Source organism: Astyanax mexicanus, chromosome 18 (assembly GCF_023375975.1).
Source record: "Astyanax mexicanus isolate ESR-SI-001 chromosome 18, AstMex3_surface, whole genome shotgun sequence".
NCBI lineage: Eukaryota > Metazoa > Chordata > Actinopteri > Characiformes > Acestrorhamphidae > Astyanax > Astyanax mexicanus.
In genome coordinates, this window is record NC_064425.1 from 27,682,985 (window position 1) to 27,700,597 (window position 17,613).

The following is a 17,613-nucleotide window of genomic DNA, read 5'->3' on the forward strand; positions in this document are numbered from 1 at the left end:
GGGGCTTTATACCCTTCTAGCCCACAGCTGGTATTAGGGATGGTCAACAATGTGTGCAACTTACTTATTAGTTAAAGTATAGCTGCTTGCATACACTGATTAGTTAAGCCTAATTTTTTGTTTATTTTATTTTTTAGTTTAAGCCTAATTTTTCACTATGCAGCATTTTAAATGGATATTTGGAAAGAAAATAGAGTCTACAACTAGACCTAATCCCTGTCTCTGAAACTGCCTGTGTATAGTTGTTTCTCAATAATAAACTTAATTTTTAGAGTACAAGGGCTTAAACTAAGGCCCAATCCAATTTCACCCCTTGGCCCTATAACGTAGCCCTACCCCTCTGTTTTGCATATGCACAGCTAGAGGTAGGTGTGTCCTGATTTTTGTTAGGCTGGAGGAGAAGGGGTAGTGTTTCCACTACATGACCCTTCAAACTGAAAACAGAGTTAAAAATTACTATAGCCACTATATTACCATAGTTAATGTGTAGTTTCAATGTTTTATGGCCATTTTCTTAAAAAAAAAAAGTACAAAAAAATTGCTAACTTTCCTGTTCCACCTTAAATGGTGCAACAGATGGCAAAAGCTGCAGTATTAAAGGTGGAACTGAAAAATAAAATAAACTAACACTTAATGCCTTAAAGTTAACTAGTTAAAGCTGATGTTCTAAATTTGGGGATTTGTTGGATTTAGGGCCCTCTCTGGTGAGAATGGGTAATTGCACCGAGAATAATGGAAGAATTATTTTAAACTGGGTGTGATGTGGTCTCCTTTTAGAGAGAATGAATCTGATTCTAGGTTATGTTCAGTCAGAAAGAGAGCGTGCTCAGTCAGAAACTTCACTCCTTTGTTTCTTTGTTTTTACTATGAGTGTATGAGCAACTGAGCTCTGAGTTTCCCCTTCTGAAATCTCCATTGCTCCACCACCTGCTCAGGTTCAGTAAAACCGAGTTAGATCCACTTTTATGGGCTGTACGTGTGACATAAGTACGTAAAAACGAGTGACGTGGCCAGAAGAACTCCTACGTGACCCGACACCCCAGTTTCTAGAATAATAATATTAGGCTTAGCAGGGATGGTCGTCCCAGCACACTGGTGCCATTAAACACAATATTTCGTCCGTTCTTCACTCAGAAATGCTTCTGCGGGTGCTTGAAGGGTTGTTCCAATCATTGGGGTAGGATTTAACCCGATTCTTACACTTAAAAACAAGGGTTAGGTGTACAAAAGAGAAATGGGACTGGGCCTAAGCCTAGGAAGATGACCCAGACCTGTTGTAGTGCACAGATAACACTAACAGCTGCTTCAGGCTGTTCATCTCTATCTCTGACCCTGCGTGTTCCAGAAGGTCCACCCTTGTTTGTTGTTGAGTTCAGTCATCAGTGATTACAGACAGTGACCTCACTGTGTTCTGCATACAGGAAATACATACACGTTAATGTGCAGCAGACACGGCCTGTGTTTGGGCCTGGAACTAACATACACATGTAAGCACATCTGCTCACACACACACACACATGTACTGTACACTGTACACACATGCCAGGAAAAACACTGTGTTAGTCACTCTCTTTCAGTATTACTGTGTCTCATACACACACACACACACCATGAGTTTCTTTGTTTATATGCAGGGAAGTGTTAGAAATGGAACAGATGTTGGGAGTTTACTTGCTTACTCGTCTCCATGACAAGCTGAAGATGTCATTCACCCTCTTAAAGATACACACACACACACACACACATTGTTTATGCAAGTTACAGAACTTTCTGTATGGTTGTTCCAACGTCACAATAACTATACTACAAAAGAGTGCATTTCTGTACATTTATCCATGTAAAAAATAAATGAAGTTCAGTTTTTAACCCTTTAATCTGTATGTGTTTTTGTGTGTGTATGTGTATGTGTTTTTGTATACAGAGAGACCCAGTTTTTTACGCAGGCCAAGCAGTCAGTCTGTGCTGGTGGATCAGAGCGTGGAATTCAGGTGTGAAGCACAAGGAGACCCCATGCCCACCGTTCGCTGGAGGAAAGAGGACGGAGAGCTGCCCAAGGGGAGGTAAGAGTCTGACTTGTGTGTGTACAGTATATTTATATATACCATATTTTTCGCACCTATATTTTCTGGTCTATTTTCATACATGATGTTCACCATATTATAAGGCACATTTGAAGAGACACTATAAAGAACTTCTAATTCAGCAGGTCTTGCCGCTGGGTGGTGGTGGTGGGGAGTGGTAGCTAGCTAAGTTAAGTAAAGCTAAGCTAAGTAAACAAAACTGTAAAAAAAAGTCAAACAAGTGCTGGATGGATGTTAATCTACACAGATTTCGCTCCTGAAAACTGTTTATTTGGATAAGTAAATCACTTCCATTTATTTACAGCAAGCTTAGATTCCCAAATTTCTAAAACACTAGGGCTGAAGCATTAGCATTTAACCGCTAACGGCTAGCTAATGCCGCCCGACAGATCTGCACTCAGGAACCCTGAGTGTTCCAGTAAGCCAGGGCGATATTAGCAGTTCACCCCACATAGCTTGTTTTAACATGGTCTGATATACTCACCTCTGAACAAAGAAAGAGCTAATGTGGTTAGCGAGTAATGCTAAAGCTGCTCAAGCAGCGCTAGCCAGGGTTAGCAGCAGGCTACAATCCAGTAATACTCACCTCTGAATGGCCAGAAAGAGCCAGCGCTTAGCATGGTTAGCAGCTAATGCTAATGCTACTTCTGTCTCAGTGCTGGGAAACTAAAATATTGTATAACGCTGTACTTCAGCAAAGTGAATTTACTGCTTCTTACAGCCTGACTGGAAAAAGATAAGATAATAAGATTTTTGGAGATATTAAAGTTTTAAGTGCACCTTATATAGTGTGAAAAATATGGTACTGTGGTTAAAGTTGAGTTCTGCTTGAATGTATGGGGCCGTCAGAGTAGAATTCATTATTAACTGTTTTTAAACTATGTTAACTGTGTGTGTGTTCAGGTTTGAGATCCGGGATGATCACACGCTGAAGCTGAAGCGGCTGAGCTCGGCAGACGCCGGCTCCTACACCTGCCTGGCCGAGAACATGATGGGGAAAACGGAGGCCACGGCCACCCTCACCGTCCACGGTAAGAACCTTTCTCTCCATCTTTCTTTCCTTTAACCCTCTTACTCTAATCACTTGGTTTAAGGCGACTGCATCATATACAGTAGTAGTGCAGTATATATATATATATATATATATATATATATACTGTATATCATGACTTTCCACAGATGTATACAAATGTATGTGTTCCTATTTTACTTTAAATGTCTGTAATAAGTACGTTATTACACTAACAAACCTCCCAATAACTGTATAAAAACTGTTGATAATTTTACTTTCGCAGTATATTTTATTACCATACTGTCTAAAATGCAACATTTAATTTGTAATAAGAGAGTGATTTAATTGTTATTAACTACAAATAAAATTATCAATTGATTTACACTTGTGTAATTGCATGCGTTGAAACTCATGTAAGTTGAAACACGTGTAATTGGGTGAGTACTGTGTAAAAGTATGCAGTAGCAGAAAGTAAATCATCAGTAATTATAGTGTTATTGCGTGGTTAATAACATTTTATTACAGACATTCAATCAGTGGGACCATTTATTTCTCCTTATCATTGGAACACAGCAACTGCTAAATTACTTTTTACTTTTTTGGGATTTATTTTGAGAAATATTGAAAAATACAGTAACTTAAAACTGTATCAATGAAATTCAATGTAAAACATTTTTGTCTGTGGGAGCATTTATTTATTATTTAATCATATACTTTTAAATAGTTACTTTTTAATTATATTGTTTATTTTGTGAACTATTTAAAAATACAGTAATTTTACACTGTTATTTCTTAATTTTTTATTAATATTTATTAATCCTATTTTATTTTTCATTTTGGAGCATGCCTATTGGTCCATTCCTCATTAAATGTGAAGTTAATGTAACAAAAAAAAAACCTGCCAGATAAGCAACAGCATGTACATAATCAGTAGAAGTTACACTTTTACTGCAGACATTCACTCAGTGGGACCATTTATTTTTTATTTTTCACTTTTTAAATTTATATAAACTTTAAAAAAGTTACTTTGAGAACTATTGAAAAATACAGTAATTTTACACTGTTATTTCTTTATTTTCTATTAATATTTATTAATCCTATTTTATTTTTCATTTGAACTCAATATAACAAACAACCACCAGATGCACATTGTCAACCCTAACCCTAAACCCTAACCCAAGTGAAAAATAACAAGTGTAAACACCAAAAAACACTATTATTTGTTATCATAAGCAGAGTTTCCTCTGAGGACAAATGATGTCTAATGGAGACCAATAGGATCATGTCCCCTGCACTCTCTTATTCCCCCTGTTTAAAGTTAGATGGAGTTAAATGGAGTTTGTGAAGGAGATCCCAAAATAGAGTTGGGCTCCTCCTGCTGCCTAGCTGTCATTATTTATATGTTATAATCCATAAATCTCGTAATGTGGCTTGACTGATTAATAGGCATCACGGCTGATATAAATAAAGCAGGCTGTACTCCAGCTCCACAGTGTCCCTGCAGCATTGTTTTCCAGTGACTGTGCAGTCAGTGTGACTCCCAGTAACCCCCCCAACCCCCCCCCCCCCCCCCCCTTAGAGTCTGAATAATAGTCTGTGATGAAGATAAACAGGAAGACATTTGTGGAACTGTTCTCCCTAATGTTCCCGCCTGACCTCCGAGCTCCGAGCTTCAGTTCTGCTCTGTCAGCTCTGAGAGGCAGATAAGAGCCTGAGCCTGGTTTGCACAGTCACACGGCAGCAGAACGTGGAGGGTAAGCCCCTCTCAATGAGGACGAGAGCAGGAAAAAGAGGAGGAGGAGGTTTGACACAGCTAAAGCCCACCGGGCCCCGCTCCCATGACGTGTTTCTAATGGCAGCAGCCTGGGAAGAAGACAGCAGAGCTGGGGTGACAGAAGGTTCCGGAGAGAACAGAGCAACCGAGACTGACAGTTCAGTTTCAGACCGAGCTTCAGGAATGATTTGTGTCTTCATATTTCAGCAGTAGCTAAGCCTGGCCAGAAACAACAGGGCAAGTGTCTGCAGAGGCTGTTAGTGCCGAAGGGCTGTTAGAGAGGGTTAAAAGGGAATTACACTGGCTTTTTAAAAATAAAAAAACAAAAGACCACTTAAAATGATGAGTTTCTTTGATTTAACCAAAATGAAAACCTCTGGAATATAATCAAGAGGAAGATGGATGATCACAAGCCATCAAACCAAGTTGAACTGCTTGAATTTTTGCACCAGGAGTAAAGGCATAAAGTTATCCAAAAGCAGTGTGTAAGACTGGTGGAGGAGAACATGCCAAGATACATGAAAACTGTGATTAAAAAAACAGGGTTAATCCACCTGAACTTTTAAAACTTTATGAATTTTAACTTGTTTTCTTTACATTATTTGAGGTCTGAAAGCTCTGCATCTTTTTTGTTATTTCAGCCATTTCTCATTTTCTGCAAATAAATGCTCTAAATGAAAATATTTTTATTTGTGTGTAGTTTATAATGTTATTTGTGTGTGTAGTGTATAATAAAACAACAATGTTATTTTACTCAAACATATACATGTAAATAGCAAAATCAGAGGAATTGAAATTGGTCTCTTAATTGTTTTCCAGAGCTTTATATAACTTTACTTTTTAAAAAATGCTGAATTATGACAATCTACTGCAAAACAATGTGTCAGACTTTACACATTCAACTTAAAGTACCAGTCAAAATATTGGACACACTTTAAATTCAGTGTTTTTATTATTATTATTATTTAATAAATAAAATATACATTGTAGATTAATACTAAAGTTATTTGAACTATAAAAAAAACACATGGAATTATTTAGTGAACAAAAAAGTGTGAAACAAATCAGACTATATTTTATGTTAATCAAAATAGCACCTCTTGGCTGGATATTCTCAGTCAGCCTTATGAGGTAGAGTCACTTGCAATTCAGGCTTTCAGTTAACAGCTGTGCTGAACTCCTCAAGAGTTAGTTGCTTGAACTTCTTGTCTCTTAATGTTAATGTTTGAGAGCATCAGTTGTAAAGTTGTAAAGTGAAGAGGTAGAGTTGGTGTACAGTAAAGAGCCCTATTTGAGTAATGTTTTCATCCATATTATGGCAAGAACTACTTAACTAAGTAAAGAAAAAAATGACTTTATGAAATAAAGGTCAGTCAGTGCAAAAAAAAAAATCAAGAAATTTGAAAGTATCCTCAAGTGCAGTCACAAAGACCATCAAAATGTTATGAGGAAACTGGCACTCATCAGAACCACCCCAGGAAAGGAAGACCAAGAGTTTCCTCTGTTGCACAGGATACATTTATCAGAGTTACCAGTCTCAGAAACCACAAGTTAACAGAACCCCAGATGTATTATGTGTTCCTTCGTAGTCTGGATGACTTCAGTATTAATTTACAATGTAGGAAAAAAGAGAAACATGGAATAAGAAGTTGTTCACAAACTTTTGATTGGTACTTTAATTGTACATGTGTTTTGGACATCTGGTTCCCATAACGACTATTATGACACATTCTGAGTCTGTATGTTTCTCAATAACTAAACATTTCATATCAGTCCACCCTGCCTGACTTTGCTTACATCTAAAAAGATGTAATTTTCTTGTAATTCTTGTAATTTTACTTTTCTTTAAAAGCTTTTTAAAAAATTGAACCGTAACAAAACTCCAGTTGTCACTTGCCTTTCTGTTGTCTTCTTCCCCTGCTTATACAACTGTTAAAGCAGATTTTATTACATCAGGATTCACGCAGAGCAGCACTAGTGACGGCTCTGCTCTCGACAGTAAATTATAACAAAGAAATATTGCCTTTCAGCCACTTCTGTGGCAGACTACGGTAAACATTTAGCTCGGGCGAGTGTGAGTATTTCACACTCAAATCAGCCAAGTCCTCAGCGAACAAAGTCAGCATTGTGCATTGACGCCCCTGAGCAATTTCTTTTTTTTCCCCGCTCAGCTCTGGTTACGAGGCTTTGCTACGAGCACAATCAGTGAGTTATTGTTTTTTTACGCCTGTGTTAAGCTGTCTGCGACGCTGGCTCTGCGCTTATAAACACGTCGGCTTCGATGCCTCGTCCGAGTAGTGGAGCACCTTGTAATTGAACGTGCCTTGGGTGCTAGATTTCATGGATATGTACACTGACAAAAAATGATGATTAAAATTTACTTTCGCAACGTTCTGCATTTGCTTTTTTTAATTAAATTTAATTTTAGTTAAATTTAAGTAACTTTAACTCAGTTTCAAGAATTAAATGTTACATAGAGTAAATAAGTGAACTGAACTTCAGTCAATCCTTTCTTTTAGTAAACTTTACTTAATTTATTTTTGCTGAATCAATCCTTTCTTTTAGTAAACTTTACTTAATTTATTTTTGCTGAATCATTCCTTTCTTTTAGTAACTTTTACTTCATTTATTTTAGCTGAATTAATCCTTTCTTTTAGTAACTTTTACTTAATTTATTTTAGCTGAATCAATCCTTTCTTTTAGTAACTTTTACTTAATTTATTTTTGCTGAATCAATCCTTTCTTTTAATAAACTTTACTTAATTTATTTTAGCTGAATTAATCCTTTCTTTTAATAAACTTTACTTAATTTATTTTAGCTGAATCAATCCTTTCTTTTAGTAACTTTTACTTAATTTATTTTAGCTGAATCAATCCTTTCTTTTAGTAACTTTTACTTAAAGCAGCACTAGGTAGGGTTTTCTTGATTTTTGATCTTTTAAAGAAGTAAAATTACAGCTTGAAGCTCACTGCAGCGCAGCATTGAGGTCTAATAGGAGAAACATTGGTTCTCTCGTGTCTGTGCCAGAGCTCCTCTGAACTCGAACCAGACTCTGTAGGTTTTCCGAGGTGGCCGCGACCAACGCTCGCGAGAACTGCGCCCTGCTTTCCTACCTTTAGTCCTAACAGTTCTACAAGGACTACTGGTTCATTCTTTACAAACTAACATACAGACACTCTGACAGAAGCTGAAAAGAGACTGAATATGTCTGTGAAAGCCAGAAAACGAGAAAGAGAAACTAATCTGCCTGAGACATTTATTACACTCTGCAACTGTAGGGGGAGCCCACGAGCACAAAATCTCAATCTTACCTAGTGGAGCTTTAATTTCTGCATACAATATAACCTAATTACAATTACTTAATTTATACAATATTACTCAAATAATTTATGATACCTAATAAATCATAATTCCTGAAATTTTAATATTTTTGGTTGAAACACACATATTACACTGTTTCAACACATGGATGGCTGGTAATAAATTCTAAGAATATATTACATGCCATCCATGTGTTCAGACAGTGAGACTTGGTCTGTTTACAATATAAGTCTTTGAGATTATGTACATTTTTGTAAGTATGTGTGTTTTAACTAAAAATATAAAAATTTCAGTAATATTGTATAAATTTAGTAATTGTAATTAGGTAATATTGTTTGCAGAAATTAAGTAAAGTTTAATAAAAGAAAGGATTGACTAAAGTTCACTTCACTTATTTACTCTATGTAACATTTAAGTCTTGAAACCGAGCTGAAATTAAATTAAATAGTAAATTTTACGCATCATTTTTTTCAGTGTATCGTAGATTTTTCTGGACAGGGTTTGAGCAGAGAGAGCAGGAGAAATGCTCGGTTTGAGCAGCCGATATCCCTCGTTTGGAGAGGATACAAAGTTAGGGGAACCCACATATAGATAAATGGTTTGGAATAAACCTCAGCCGTGGAAAGATAATGCAGGGTTACAAACGAGGCCTCCCTCCTGCGGTAATTTAGTCATTAGTGTTGATTTATTTGAGGAAAGCGCTAGAATGCGCTGGAAGTCCCGGGAGTGGCCGTGCTAATGGGGCGTGGAGAGGGAGCGGAGAGGGTGCTGCAAGCCCTTGCCAAAAGAGAGGTGGAGGGAAGGGCCCGTTTTAGACGCAGCGCGCCAAGGCCACTGCCGCTGCTCTTCACTCAGCTGTTCACAGATTCATCAATGTCCTCTCAAGTTCAACGGCCTTAAAAAATGGATGTGTTTGCACTTATCTGATTAAAGCAGGGGTCGGCAGAGCGCTATGGGATGCGGAATACAGCCTGCAATGATCCACAGTACAGATAGATGAATGATTAAGCTGCTCTCAAGTTTGTTTTTCCAGATCCAAATCTAGTAAATTGTCCCCAATCTGTCATCTGCATTATAACATTTAAATTCAGCCCTGTTGAATTGAGTCCAGATGCATTAAGGCCACAGGCAAGCTTGCCTTATAGCTTAAAATAGTGTGTGTGTGTGTGTGTGTGTGTGTGTGTGTTTTCATTGTGAGTATGCATCTTAATCTGTTTTATGAATCACTCTAAAATTGGATAGTCACTGTAGATGGTTTATAGAGGCGAAGGCATTGAAAACTGAAAACCAAAACCAGAAATCTCCAAAAGTTTAACTTTAGTTAACCCTGTTCCCAATCTTAACCTGTTCTTATAACTAAAATCAGACACCCAAAAAGCTTTTTCTTCTAAACTTAAAACTGTTTTTGACCCTATTTCTAACCTTAATCCTAAATGTAATCCTGAACTCTAATCCTAACCCTGTTTCTATAACTGAAATAAGAAACCCAAAAAGGTTTTGCTTCTAAACTTAGTGCTGTTTTTAACCCTATTCCTAACCTTAATTCTAAACGTAATCTTAAACTCTAATCGTAACCCTGTTCCTATAACTGAAATCAGAAACCCACAAAGGTTTTGCTTCTAAACTTAGTGCTGTTTTTAACTCTATTTCTAACCTTAATCCTAAACGTAATTTTAACTCTAATCCTAACCCTGTTCCTATAACTGAAATCAGAAACCCACAAAGGTTTTGCTTCTAAACTTAGTGCTGTTTTTAACCCTATTTCTAACCTTAATCCTAAACATAATCCTAAACTCTAATCCTAACCCTGTATCTATAATTGAAATAAGAAACCCAAAAAGGTTTTTGCTCCCAACCTTTATCCTAATCCTAACCCTGTTTCAAACCCTAATCCTAAATGTAGCTCTGTTCCTAACCCAAACTCTAATCCTAACCCTGTTCCTTATCCTATCCTAGTCCTAACCCTGTTCTTAAACTTAACCTGTTACTAAAACTGAAATCAGAAACCCACAAAGGTTTTGCTTCTAAAATTAGTGCTGTTTTTAACCATATTTCTAACCTTAATCCTAAACGTAATCTTAAACTCTAATCCTAACCCTGTTCCTATAGCTGAAATCAGTAACCCACAAAGGTTTTGCTTCTAAACTTAGTGCTGTTTTTAACCCTATTTCTAACCTTAATCCTAAACGTAATCTTAAACTCTAATCCTAACCCTGTTCCTAAAACTGAAACCAGAACCCCAAAAAGGTTTTGCTCTGAACCTTAATCCTAATTCTAACCCTGTTTTAAACCCTAATCCTAAATGTAACTCTGTTCCTAACCCAAACTCTAATCCTAACCCTGTTCCTAATCTTATCCTAGTCCTAACCCTGTTCCTAATCCTTACCTGTTCCTATAACTGAAATCAGAATTTCAGTTACAGGATTAATTTCTAAAATTTTCCCTTTTAAGTCATAAACTTAATCCTAGTTCTAAACCTATGTAACGCTGTTACTCACTCAATCCTAAGCCTAACCCTGTTGCTTAGTATAAATTTTAAGTAAGATAAACAAAATCTAAACATAACTCTGTTTCTCATCCTAATCCTAATCCTACACCTTACCTTATGTACCTAAATCTAACCCTTGTTTTTCAACCTAATCCTAGACCTAACCATACATTTAACATGGTTCCTCATCCTAATCCTAAATCATACTCAAAGTCACAAAATCACACAGTTCTGAAGTTGTTCTAAATCCTGTTGTTCTAACCCTAAGCCTAAACTGTTGCTGCAATCCTAACAACAACTGTACATTCTCTAATGTCAAAAGTATTATTTAATTATATAATAATGTCCAGTATAATTAAAAGGCAGCAAAAAATGCACAATAAAGTGTAACTGTTTCAATATATGTGAGTGTGTTTGTGTACATACATGTCATGAATTGTTTTTGGCTTCATGAATGCACCATTAAGTTGTTTTATTTTAATGCAGTACTGTCATTTCAGTCATATTTGTTCTCATGTATATGATTATGATTTCTTTACTCATCTGTCACTTTTTTGTTTTTTCTTTATTTGTTCCTTTTTCAGTTGTGTCTGGTAAGTCGCTCTGTCATCCGTCACCCTACTCACTGCACTGACAGCAACAGGAAGTTGTCAGAAGCACCATTCATCCACCCTCCATCCTTCCACCAATCAGCCAGCTTGTCTCGGTTGTCAGCGGCAACAGCGACAGCGCTGTGCGCGCTGGGGTAAAACTAATGCTTGTTCCGAGCGCTCAAGGTAATGTTGGAAATTGCCTCGTTTTATTGCTTAGCGCTTCACGTCTTGCTACGTTTTCATCTCGGCTCTTTGGACAGATCACAGGGGTATGGGAATTGACAGGCCTGCAGATTGCTTTTAGTGTTAAAGCGGGGGGCTGTAGAGAGAAGCGGTGGGCAGTACAGTATGGTTGATATTGGCTGTGGGGGGGCGTACCTGCTGTCACTTCCGATTAGCGTCTATATCCCTATCAAAAAGCAAGAGGACCTTTTTTCGTGCCCTTAAAGGCGTGGCGTCTCGTCCAAAGAGGCACTCGGCTTGACATCAGTGCTCCCGCTCCGAAACGGATTCCGTCATTAAGATGCATGAAAAGCCGGCGTCCCGCGCCCAGCCAGCGCCATTAAGCAGTGTCAGCCCGGGACAGATGGCCCAAATTTATCTCCCATTTCAATGGAAATGTTATCGCTCTGTGCCCTTGCCCATGCAAATGAAGCAACTGTGGGGGTCACACCAGTTTCCTTTCATTTACATTTGTTTTTATACCCCCCAGATACACCCCTGTGCTTCACGAGGTAGATAGACTTCCCTCTAATCAGCCGCTACATCAGGGAGACGACTGAAGCGCGCAAACGTCATCATACACTTATTTAAAAAATAATCTAAATTTTTTTTTTTTTTAAATCAGGGTGATTTCCTATAAGAAGATAAGAATTTAAGAAAGAACATTTCATTGGATGGTTCTTTAACTATTTAGAATATATTTTTTTGTTATCATAATCATTATAAATGATTGAGTCGCTATTAAAAGTGATCCATTTTCTGTTCTGTATAATTCAGTATTTACATCAAATGATCCACTATCTACAGTGAATGATTCAATATCTATGCTAAATTATTCAGCATACACATTAAATGTTTCAGAGTATAAACATACAGTAAATGTAGCATCTGCAGTAACTGATTTAGTATCAACTACGAATGAATCAGTATCTGTAATAAATAATTCAGTATCTAATACAAATTATTCACTATGTAGCTGCACTATAAATTATTTAGTATCTACAGTAAATGATTCAATATACAGCTCATGAAATAAAATAAGAGACCACTTCAAAATGATGAGTTTCTTTGATTTTACCAAATCGAAAACCTCTGGAATATAATAAAGAGGAAGATGGATGATCACAAGCCATCAAACCAAGCTGAACTGCTTGAATTTTTGCACCAGGAGTAAAGGCATAAAGTTATCCAAAAGCAGTGTGTAAGACTGGTGGAGGAGAACATGCCAATATGCATGAAAAACTATTTAAACTTTATGAATATGAACTTGTTTTCTTTGCATTATTTGAGGTCTGAAATATCTGCATCTTTTGTTGTTTTAGTCATTTCTCATTTTCTGCAAATAAATGGTGTAAATGACAATATTTTTATTTAAAATTTGGGAGAAATGTTGTCCGTAGTTTATAGAATTAAACAACAATGTTCATTTTATAGCAAAATCAGAGAAACTGATTCAGAAACTGAGGTGGTTTCATATTTTTTTCCAGAGCTGTATAATATAAACAAGTCAACATCTAAGAAAAGATGAGGTACCTTTACTAAATGATTCAAAATCTTCAATGAATTACAATATTTTACAGTGAACTATTCGATGTCTATAGTAAATTATTAAGTAGCTATTATAAATGTTTCAGAATATACATCTACAGTAACTGAGTCAGTATCAACTATGAAACTATGAATCTTTTGTAAATAGTTAATGAATAATGAAGTATCTGCACTTGATTCATTTTCTGTTTCAAATAGTTCAGGGTTAATAAAAGGGTAGTCAATTTAGGAGGATCTTTAAAGAACACAATCTGTGGGTAATAGTGGCTTGATGGTTAGAGTACTGGGTTATTGATTAGCTATGGGTAGAATTTATCATCAAATATAGTATGTTAGTAGTGGCTACTACTAGTTTAATATATTACGAGTGTAATATTATTTGTTGTTAATTGTTGATGTTAAAATTAACACACACTTTTCTGTCCACACTCCTGCAGTGCCTCCAGTGTTTGCGGTGCGACCGAGGAATCAGGTGGTCGGGGTGGGGCGCACAGTGACCTTTCAGTGTGAGGCCACCGGCAGCCCCCAACCAGCCATCTTCTGGCAGAGAGAGGGCAGCCAGGTAAGAGAGAGAAAGAGAGTAAAAGTGGCATGTCAAAAGTTTGAGCACCCTGGTCAAAATGTATCTTACTGTGAATAATTGAAGATGATCTGATCTCCAGAAGCCAGGAAGTTAAAGTTTGGGTACCCAATAGATATGAGCTCTAAGAGCTCACCTTAAATAGCCTAAACAACTTGCTATCAGGAGGCCATTTTTCAGACCATAACATGATTAAGAATTGAAAAAAGTGAAAAAAGAAAAAGTGACCTGAAGAAGAATACAGAGAGAACCTTTTGAGAGAACTGCTTGTGGGATTATGGGATTGCTAGAAAGACAACTCACACCTTTATCCGACCGCAAAAGACCTTCAGCAAACATCAGTCGGACTGTAAAAAAAGATATAGATGAGAAGATGATGGCTTATACAGCAGGGTAAAGATCGTAAACACACCTCATAATCCTCACCGAACTCTGTTTAGTGGTACAAGCTGAAGGTTTAGCGATGGCCTTCAAAAGCCCTCAGTCTAAACATCATTAAAATTCTCTGGATATGACCTCAAAAGAGCAGTGCATGCAAGACAGTCTGAGAATTTCACCGAGCTAGCAGACTGAATCAAGTACTGTAGACGCTGTATTGTTCATATTTTGAATCATTTATAATAGCTACTCAATCATTTAGTATAGGTATTGAGCTAGCAGACTTGTGCAAGGACGAATGGGCGAGAAAAAATCCATCAAACAACAAGAACTAGAAGACTTTTATCTGGATACAAAACTCACTATGTGCTATAATACACAGTATGGACCATTCAGGGTGCTCAGACTTTTGCTTTTGCCTCTTTTCTCTGTTTTGTTATTGTAAAAATGTATACAATGGATTATTAAGAATTATTAACATTAAGAATTGTTGGGTAGGGTATTTTACCATAGCATAGCATGACTAATAATTAAAGGGATAAAACTGTTGATGTTACAACGTAAAAAAAAAGGTGACCATGTGTCAAATTTTTATATAATCTAGTTTTAGGGCCACTTTTGAAGGGGGAGGGGGATTTCCCCAGGAGAGCGGGAAATCCCCCTCCCCACAGAAACCACCTAGCAACACCACAGCAACCACCTAGCACCACCATAGAAACTGTCTACCAACACCACAGCAACCATCTAACAACACCACAGCAACCATCCTAGTTCCACCGCGGCACTTGTCTACCAACACTATGGCAACCACCTAGCAACACCACATCAACCATCTAGCAACACCACAGCAACCGTCCACGAACACCACAGCAACCACCTAACTATACTTTATTATGTTGCTTGTGCTTTTTGGAGCGATATGTGGTACGGTTTTCGTAATACGGACGTTTTAACATTTTTTTGGGCAATTTTTGAGGGTGGAATAGGATTTCCCCAGGAGAGCAGGAAATCCCCCTCCCCACAGCAACCACCTAGCAACATCACAGCAACCACCAAGCAACACCATAGCAACCATCTAGCTCCACCAAAGCAACCATCTAACAACACCACAGCAACCATCTACCAACACCACAGCAACCGTCTACCAACACCACAGCAACCACCTAACTATATTTTATTATGTTGCTTGTGCTTTTTGGAGCGATATGTGGTATGGTTTTTGTAATACGGGTGTATGGAGAGCCACCATAGCAACCGCCTAGCAACACCACAGCAACCACCTAGCAACACTACAGCAACCACCTAGCTCCAACACAGCGACCATCTAGCAACACCACAGCAACCACCTACTAGCTAAACCACAGCAACCACCTAGCATCACCACAACAACCACCTAACAACACCACAGCAACCATCCTAGCAAAATCACACCAACCACCTAGCAACACCACAGCAACCACCTAGCAACTATACTTAATTAAATTGTTTTATTACGGTTTTCGTACAATGGATATTTTAGTTTTTTTAGAACATTTTCCAGAAATATTTTCGAAAATAGTTAGAAAAAAGTTTATGCTGCTTTTGTTGGAGTAACTATCTCTAGGGCCCAGGCAAGGCTCCATTTTGAAGCATTGCTGTAAGAATTTGATTGAATTCATTAAATTCAGTGACAAGAGTCGGGGTGTTGGATGATCACAACATATTAGATGGAGCCCAGCTTAGTGCCTGAGGGCTTTATACCCCTCCCATGTAGCTTCTAGTGTGTAAGTATTTACACTATGCATTTGTATGCTTTTGAAGATCAGTGTCAGCAATAAGTGCATCCTAAATTAGCTTTAATGCATTCATTAGGTAAGGTGTCCACAAATATTTGGACATATAGTTGTAGGTATGTTGTAGTCTTGTTGTTTGTTGTTTCACATTATTTTCTTTCATATTAAGGAACCCTGGAGGCCAAATAAAACTGCTATAGATCTGTGTTTTATCCTCTCATGTCTTTATTTTCCAATGATTTATCCTGGCTTGATAATAGGCTCTGTGCGCCCCCCTGTCGTGAAGCAGATTTATAGAGTAGACAGAGTTACAGCCCCAGCTGTGCCTATTAAACACACCTCTAGTACACACAGAAACAGCCCTCGGAATCACACACACACACTCTCACACTCTGCTTTAGATGGCCAGGCAGAGCTGTACACACTTTCTCTCAGCACTACAGTCAGCAGCGAGTCAGGGTGTTGGCTAAGGGGTCATTTAGAGCATTTATTTGAAGAAAATGAGAAATGGCTGAAACAACAAAAAAAGATGCAGAGCTTTCAGACCTTAAATAATGCAAAGAAAACAAGTTCATATTCATAACGTTTAAAGTGTTCAGAAATCAATATTTGGTGGAATAACCCTGGTTTTTAATCAATTTTTAATGCATCTTGGCATGTTCTCCTCCACCAGTCTCACACACTGCTTTTGGATAACTTTATGCCACTCTTTATGGTGCAAAAATTCAAGCAGTTCAGCTTGGTTTGTTGGCTTGTGGTCATCCATCTTTTTCTTGCATATATTACAAAGGTTTTTAATTTGGTAAAATCAAAGAAACTTGTCATTTATAAGTGGTCTCTTATTTCTTCCAGAGCTGTATGTTCTCCACAGCTTCGCAGTAGTTCATCCTCTTTGTTCTCCCTGTTACAGAACCTGCTGTTCTCCTCTCAGCCGCCACAGCCGTCCAGCCGCTTCTCTGTCTCTCAAACGGGTGATCTTACCATCACTGGCATAGAACGAGGGGACGCCGGATATTACAGCTGCCAGGCCCTCAACATTGCGGGCAGTGTGATCACCAAAGCTCTGCTGGAGGTCACAGACAGTAAGAAACACACACTCATACTTATACATATACAGCTTGCAATGTCTTCACAATACAGCAAAACATCCTTTGGCTCTGCTTTATATTATTATTATATTTAACTGTGTTAAATAACTCTACAAGTTTACATACAGTATCTATAACAGGAAAAGCAACAGAACCCAAAGAAAACAAATAAATAAGAATATGCTGTTTTGGGGTATTGAGATGCACTTGTGTAATTGCATGAATCACATAACTAAAGCTGATACATATACTATAGCAGTACTACAAGACATGACAAGACAAAACAACCATATACATCACATTTTTGCTGGGCACAGATGAAATTTGCATATATGCTGCACATAAAACTGTCCCTCAACCTCCATTGTCTGCAGTAGCTACTAAAAAGTTTACACTAGTTAAAAGTAAAAATAGAAAAAAAACTAGCCACCTCTGTATGTAATTATGAGTTTACATAGGATCTCCGGTGGATTTGGCGTTTTACAGAGACTCGAAGACTAGGTCAGTGGCTGAACTGCACTTAGCAGGAGATTAGACATGTTGTAAAGTAACATATGACATTGCAAAGACTGTAATTAGTGTAAAAATGTCTTTATTTTAAAAAGTTTCTAACTGTTGTCCGCCTCATTTTGTCGCAGTGCTGTTAGCCAATCAGAGGAGTACTTTCCAGGATCACCAGAGTACTTTTTTCACAAAGAATAGCTCACATGGCATTCATGCATACTAGAGATCACAACTAGACATTTTAAAATGAA

At 37.6% G+C, this 17,613-nt stretch overlaps 1 protein-coding gene across 6 annotated transcripts in view; it reads left to right on the plus strand.

Moving 5' to 3' along the window:
• robo1 (roundabout, axon guidance receptor, homolog 1 (Drosophila)) overlaps positions 1-17,613 on the plus strand; it is a 480,259-nt gene that overhangs the window by 397,236 nt on the left and 65,410 nt on the right. For all 6 annotated transcript variants that reach the window (XR_007425321.1, XM_022679654.2, XM_049467115.1 and 3 more), the window contains 4 exons: positions 1,922-2,060; positions 2,985-3,112; positions 13,478-13,602; positions 16,681-16,852. Coding sequence is in view for 5 of the 6 variants with exons in the window: in XM_022679654.2 (XP_022535375.2) it covers positions 1,922-2,060; positions 2,985-3,112; positions 13,478-13,602; positions 16,681-16,852 (564 nt within the window). In the remaining variant the exon portion in view is untranslated. The remainder of the gene's footprint in view (positions 1-1,921; positions 2,061-2,984; positions 3,113-13,477; positions 13,603-16,680; positions 16,853-17,613) is intronic.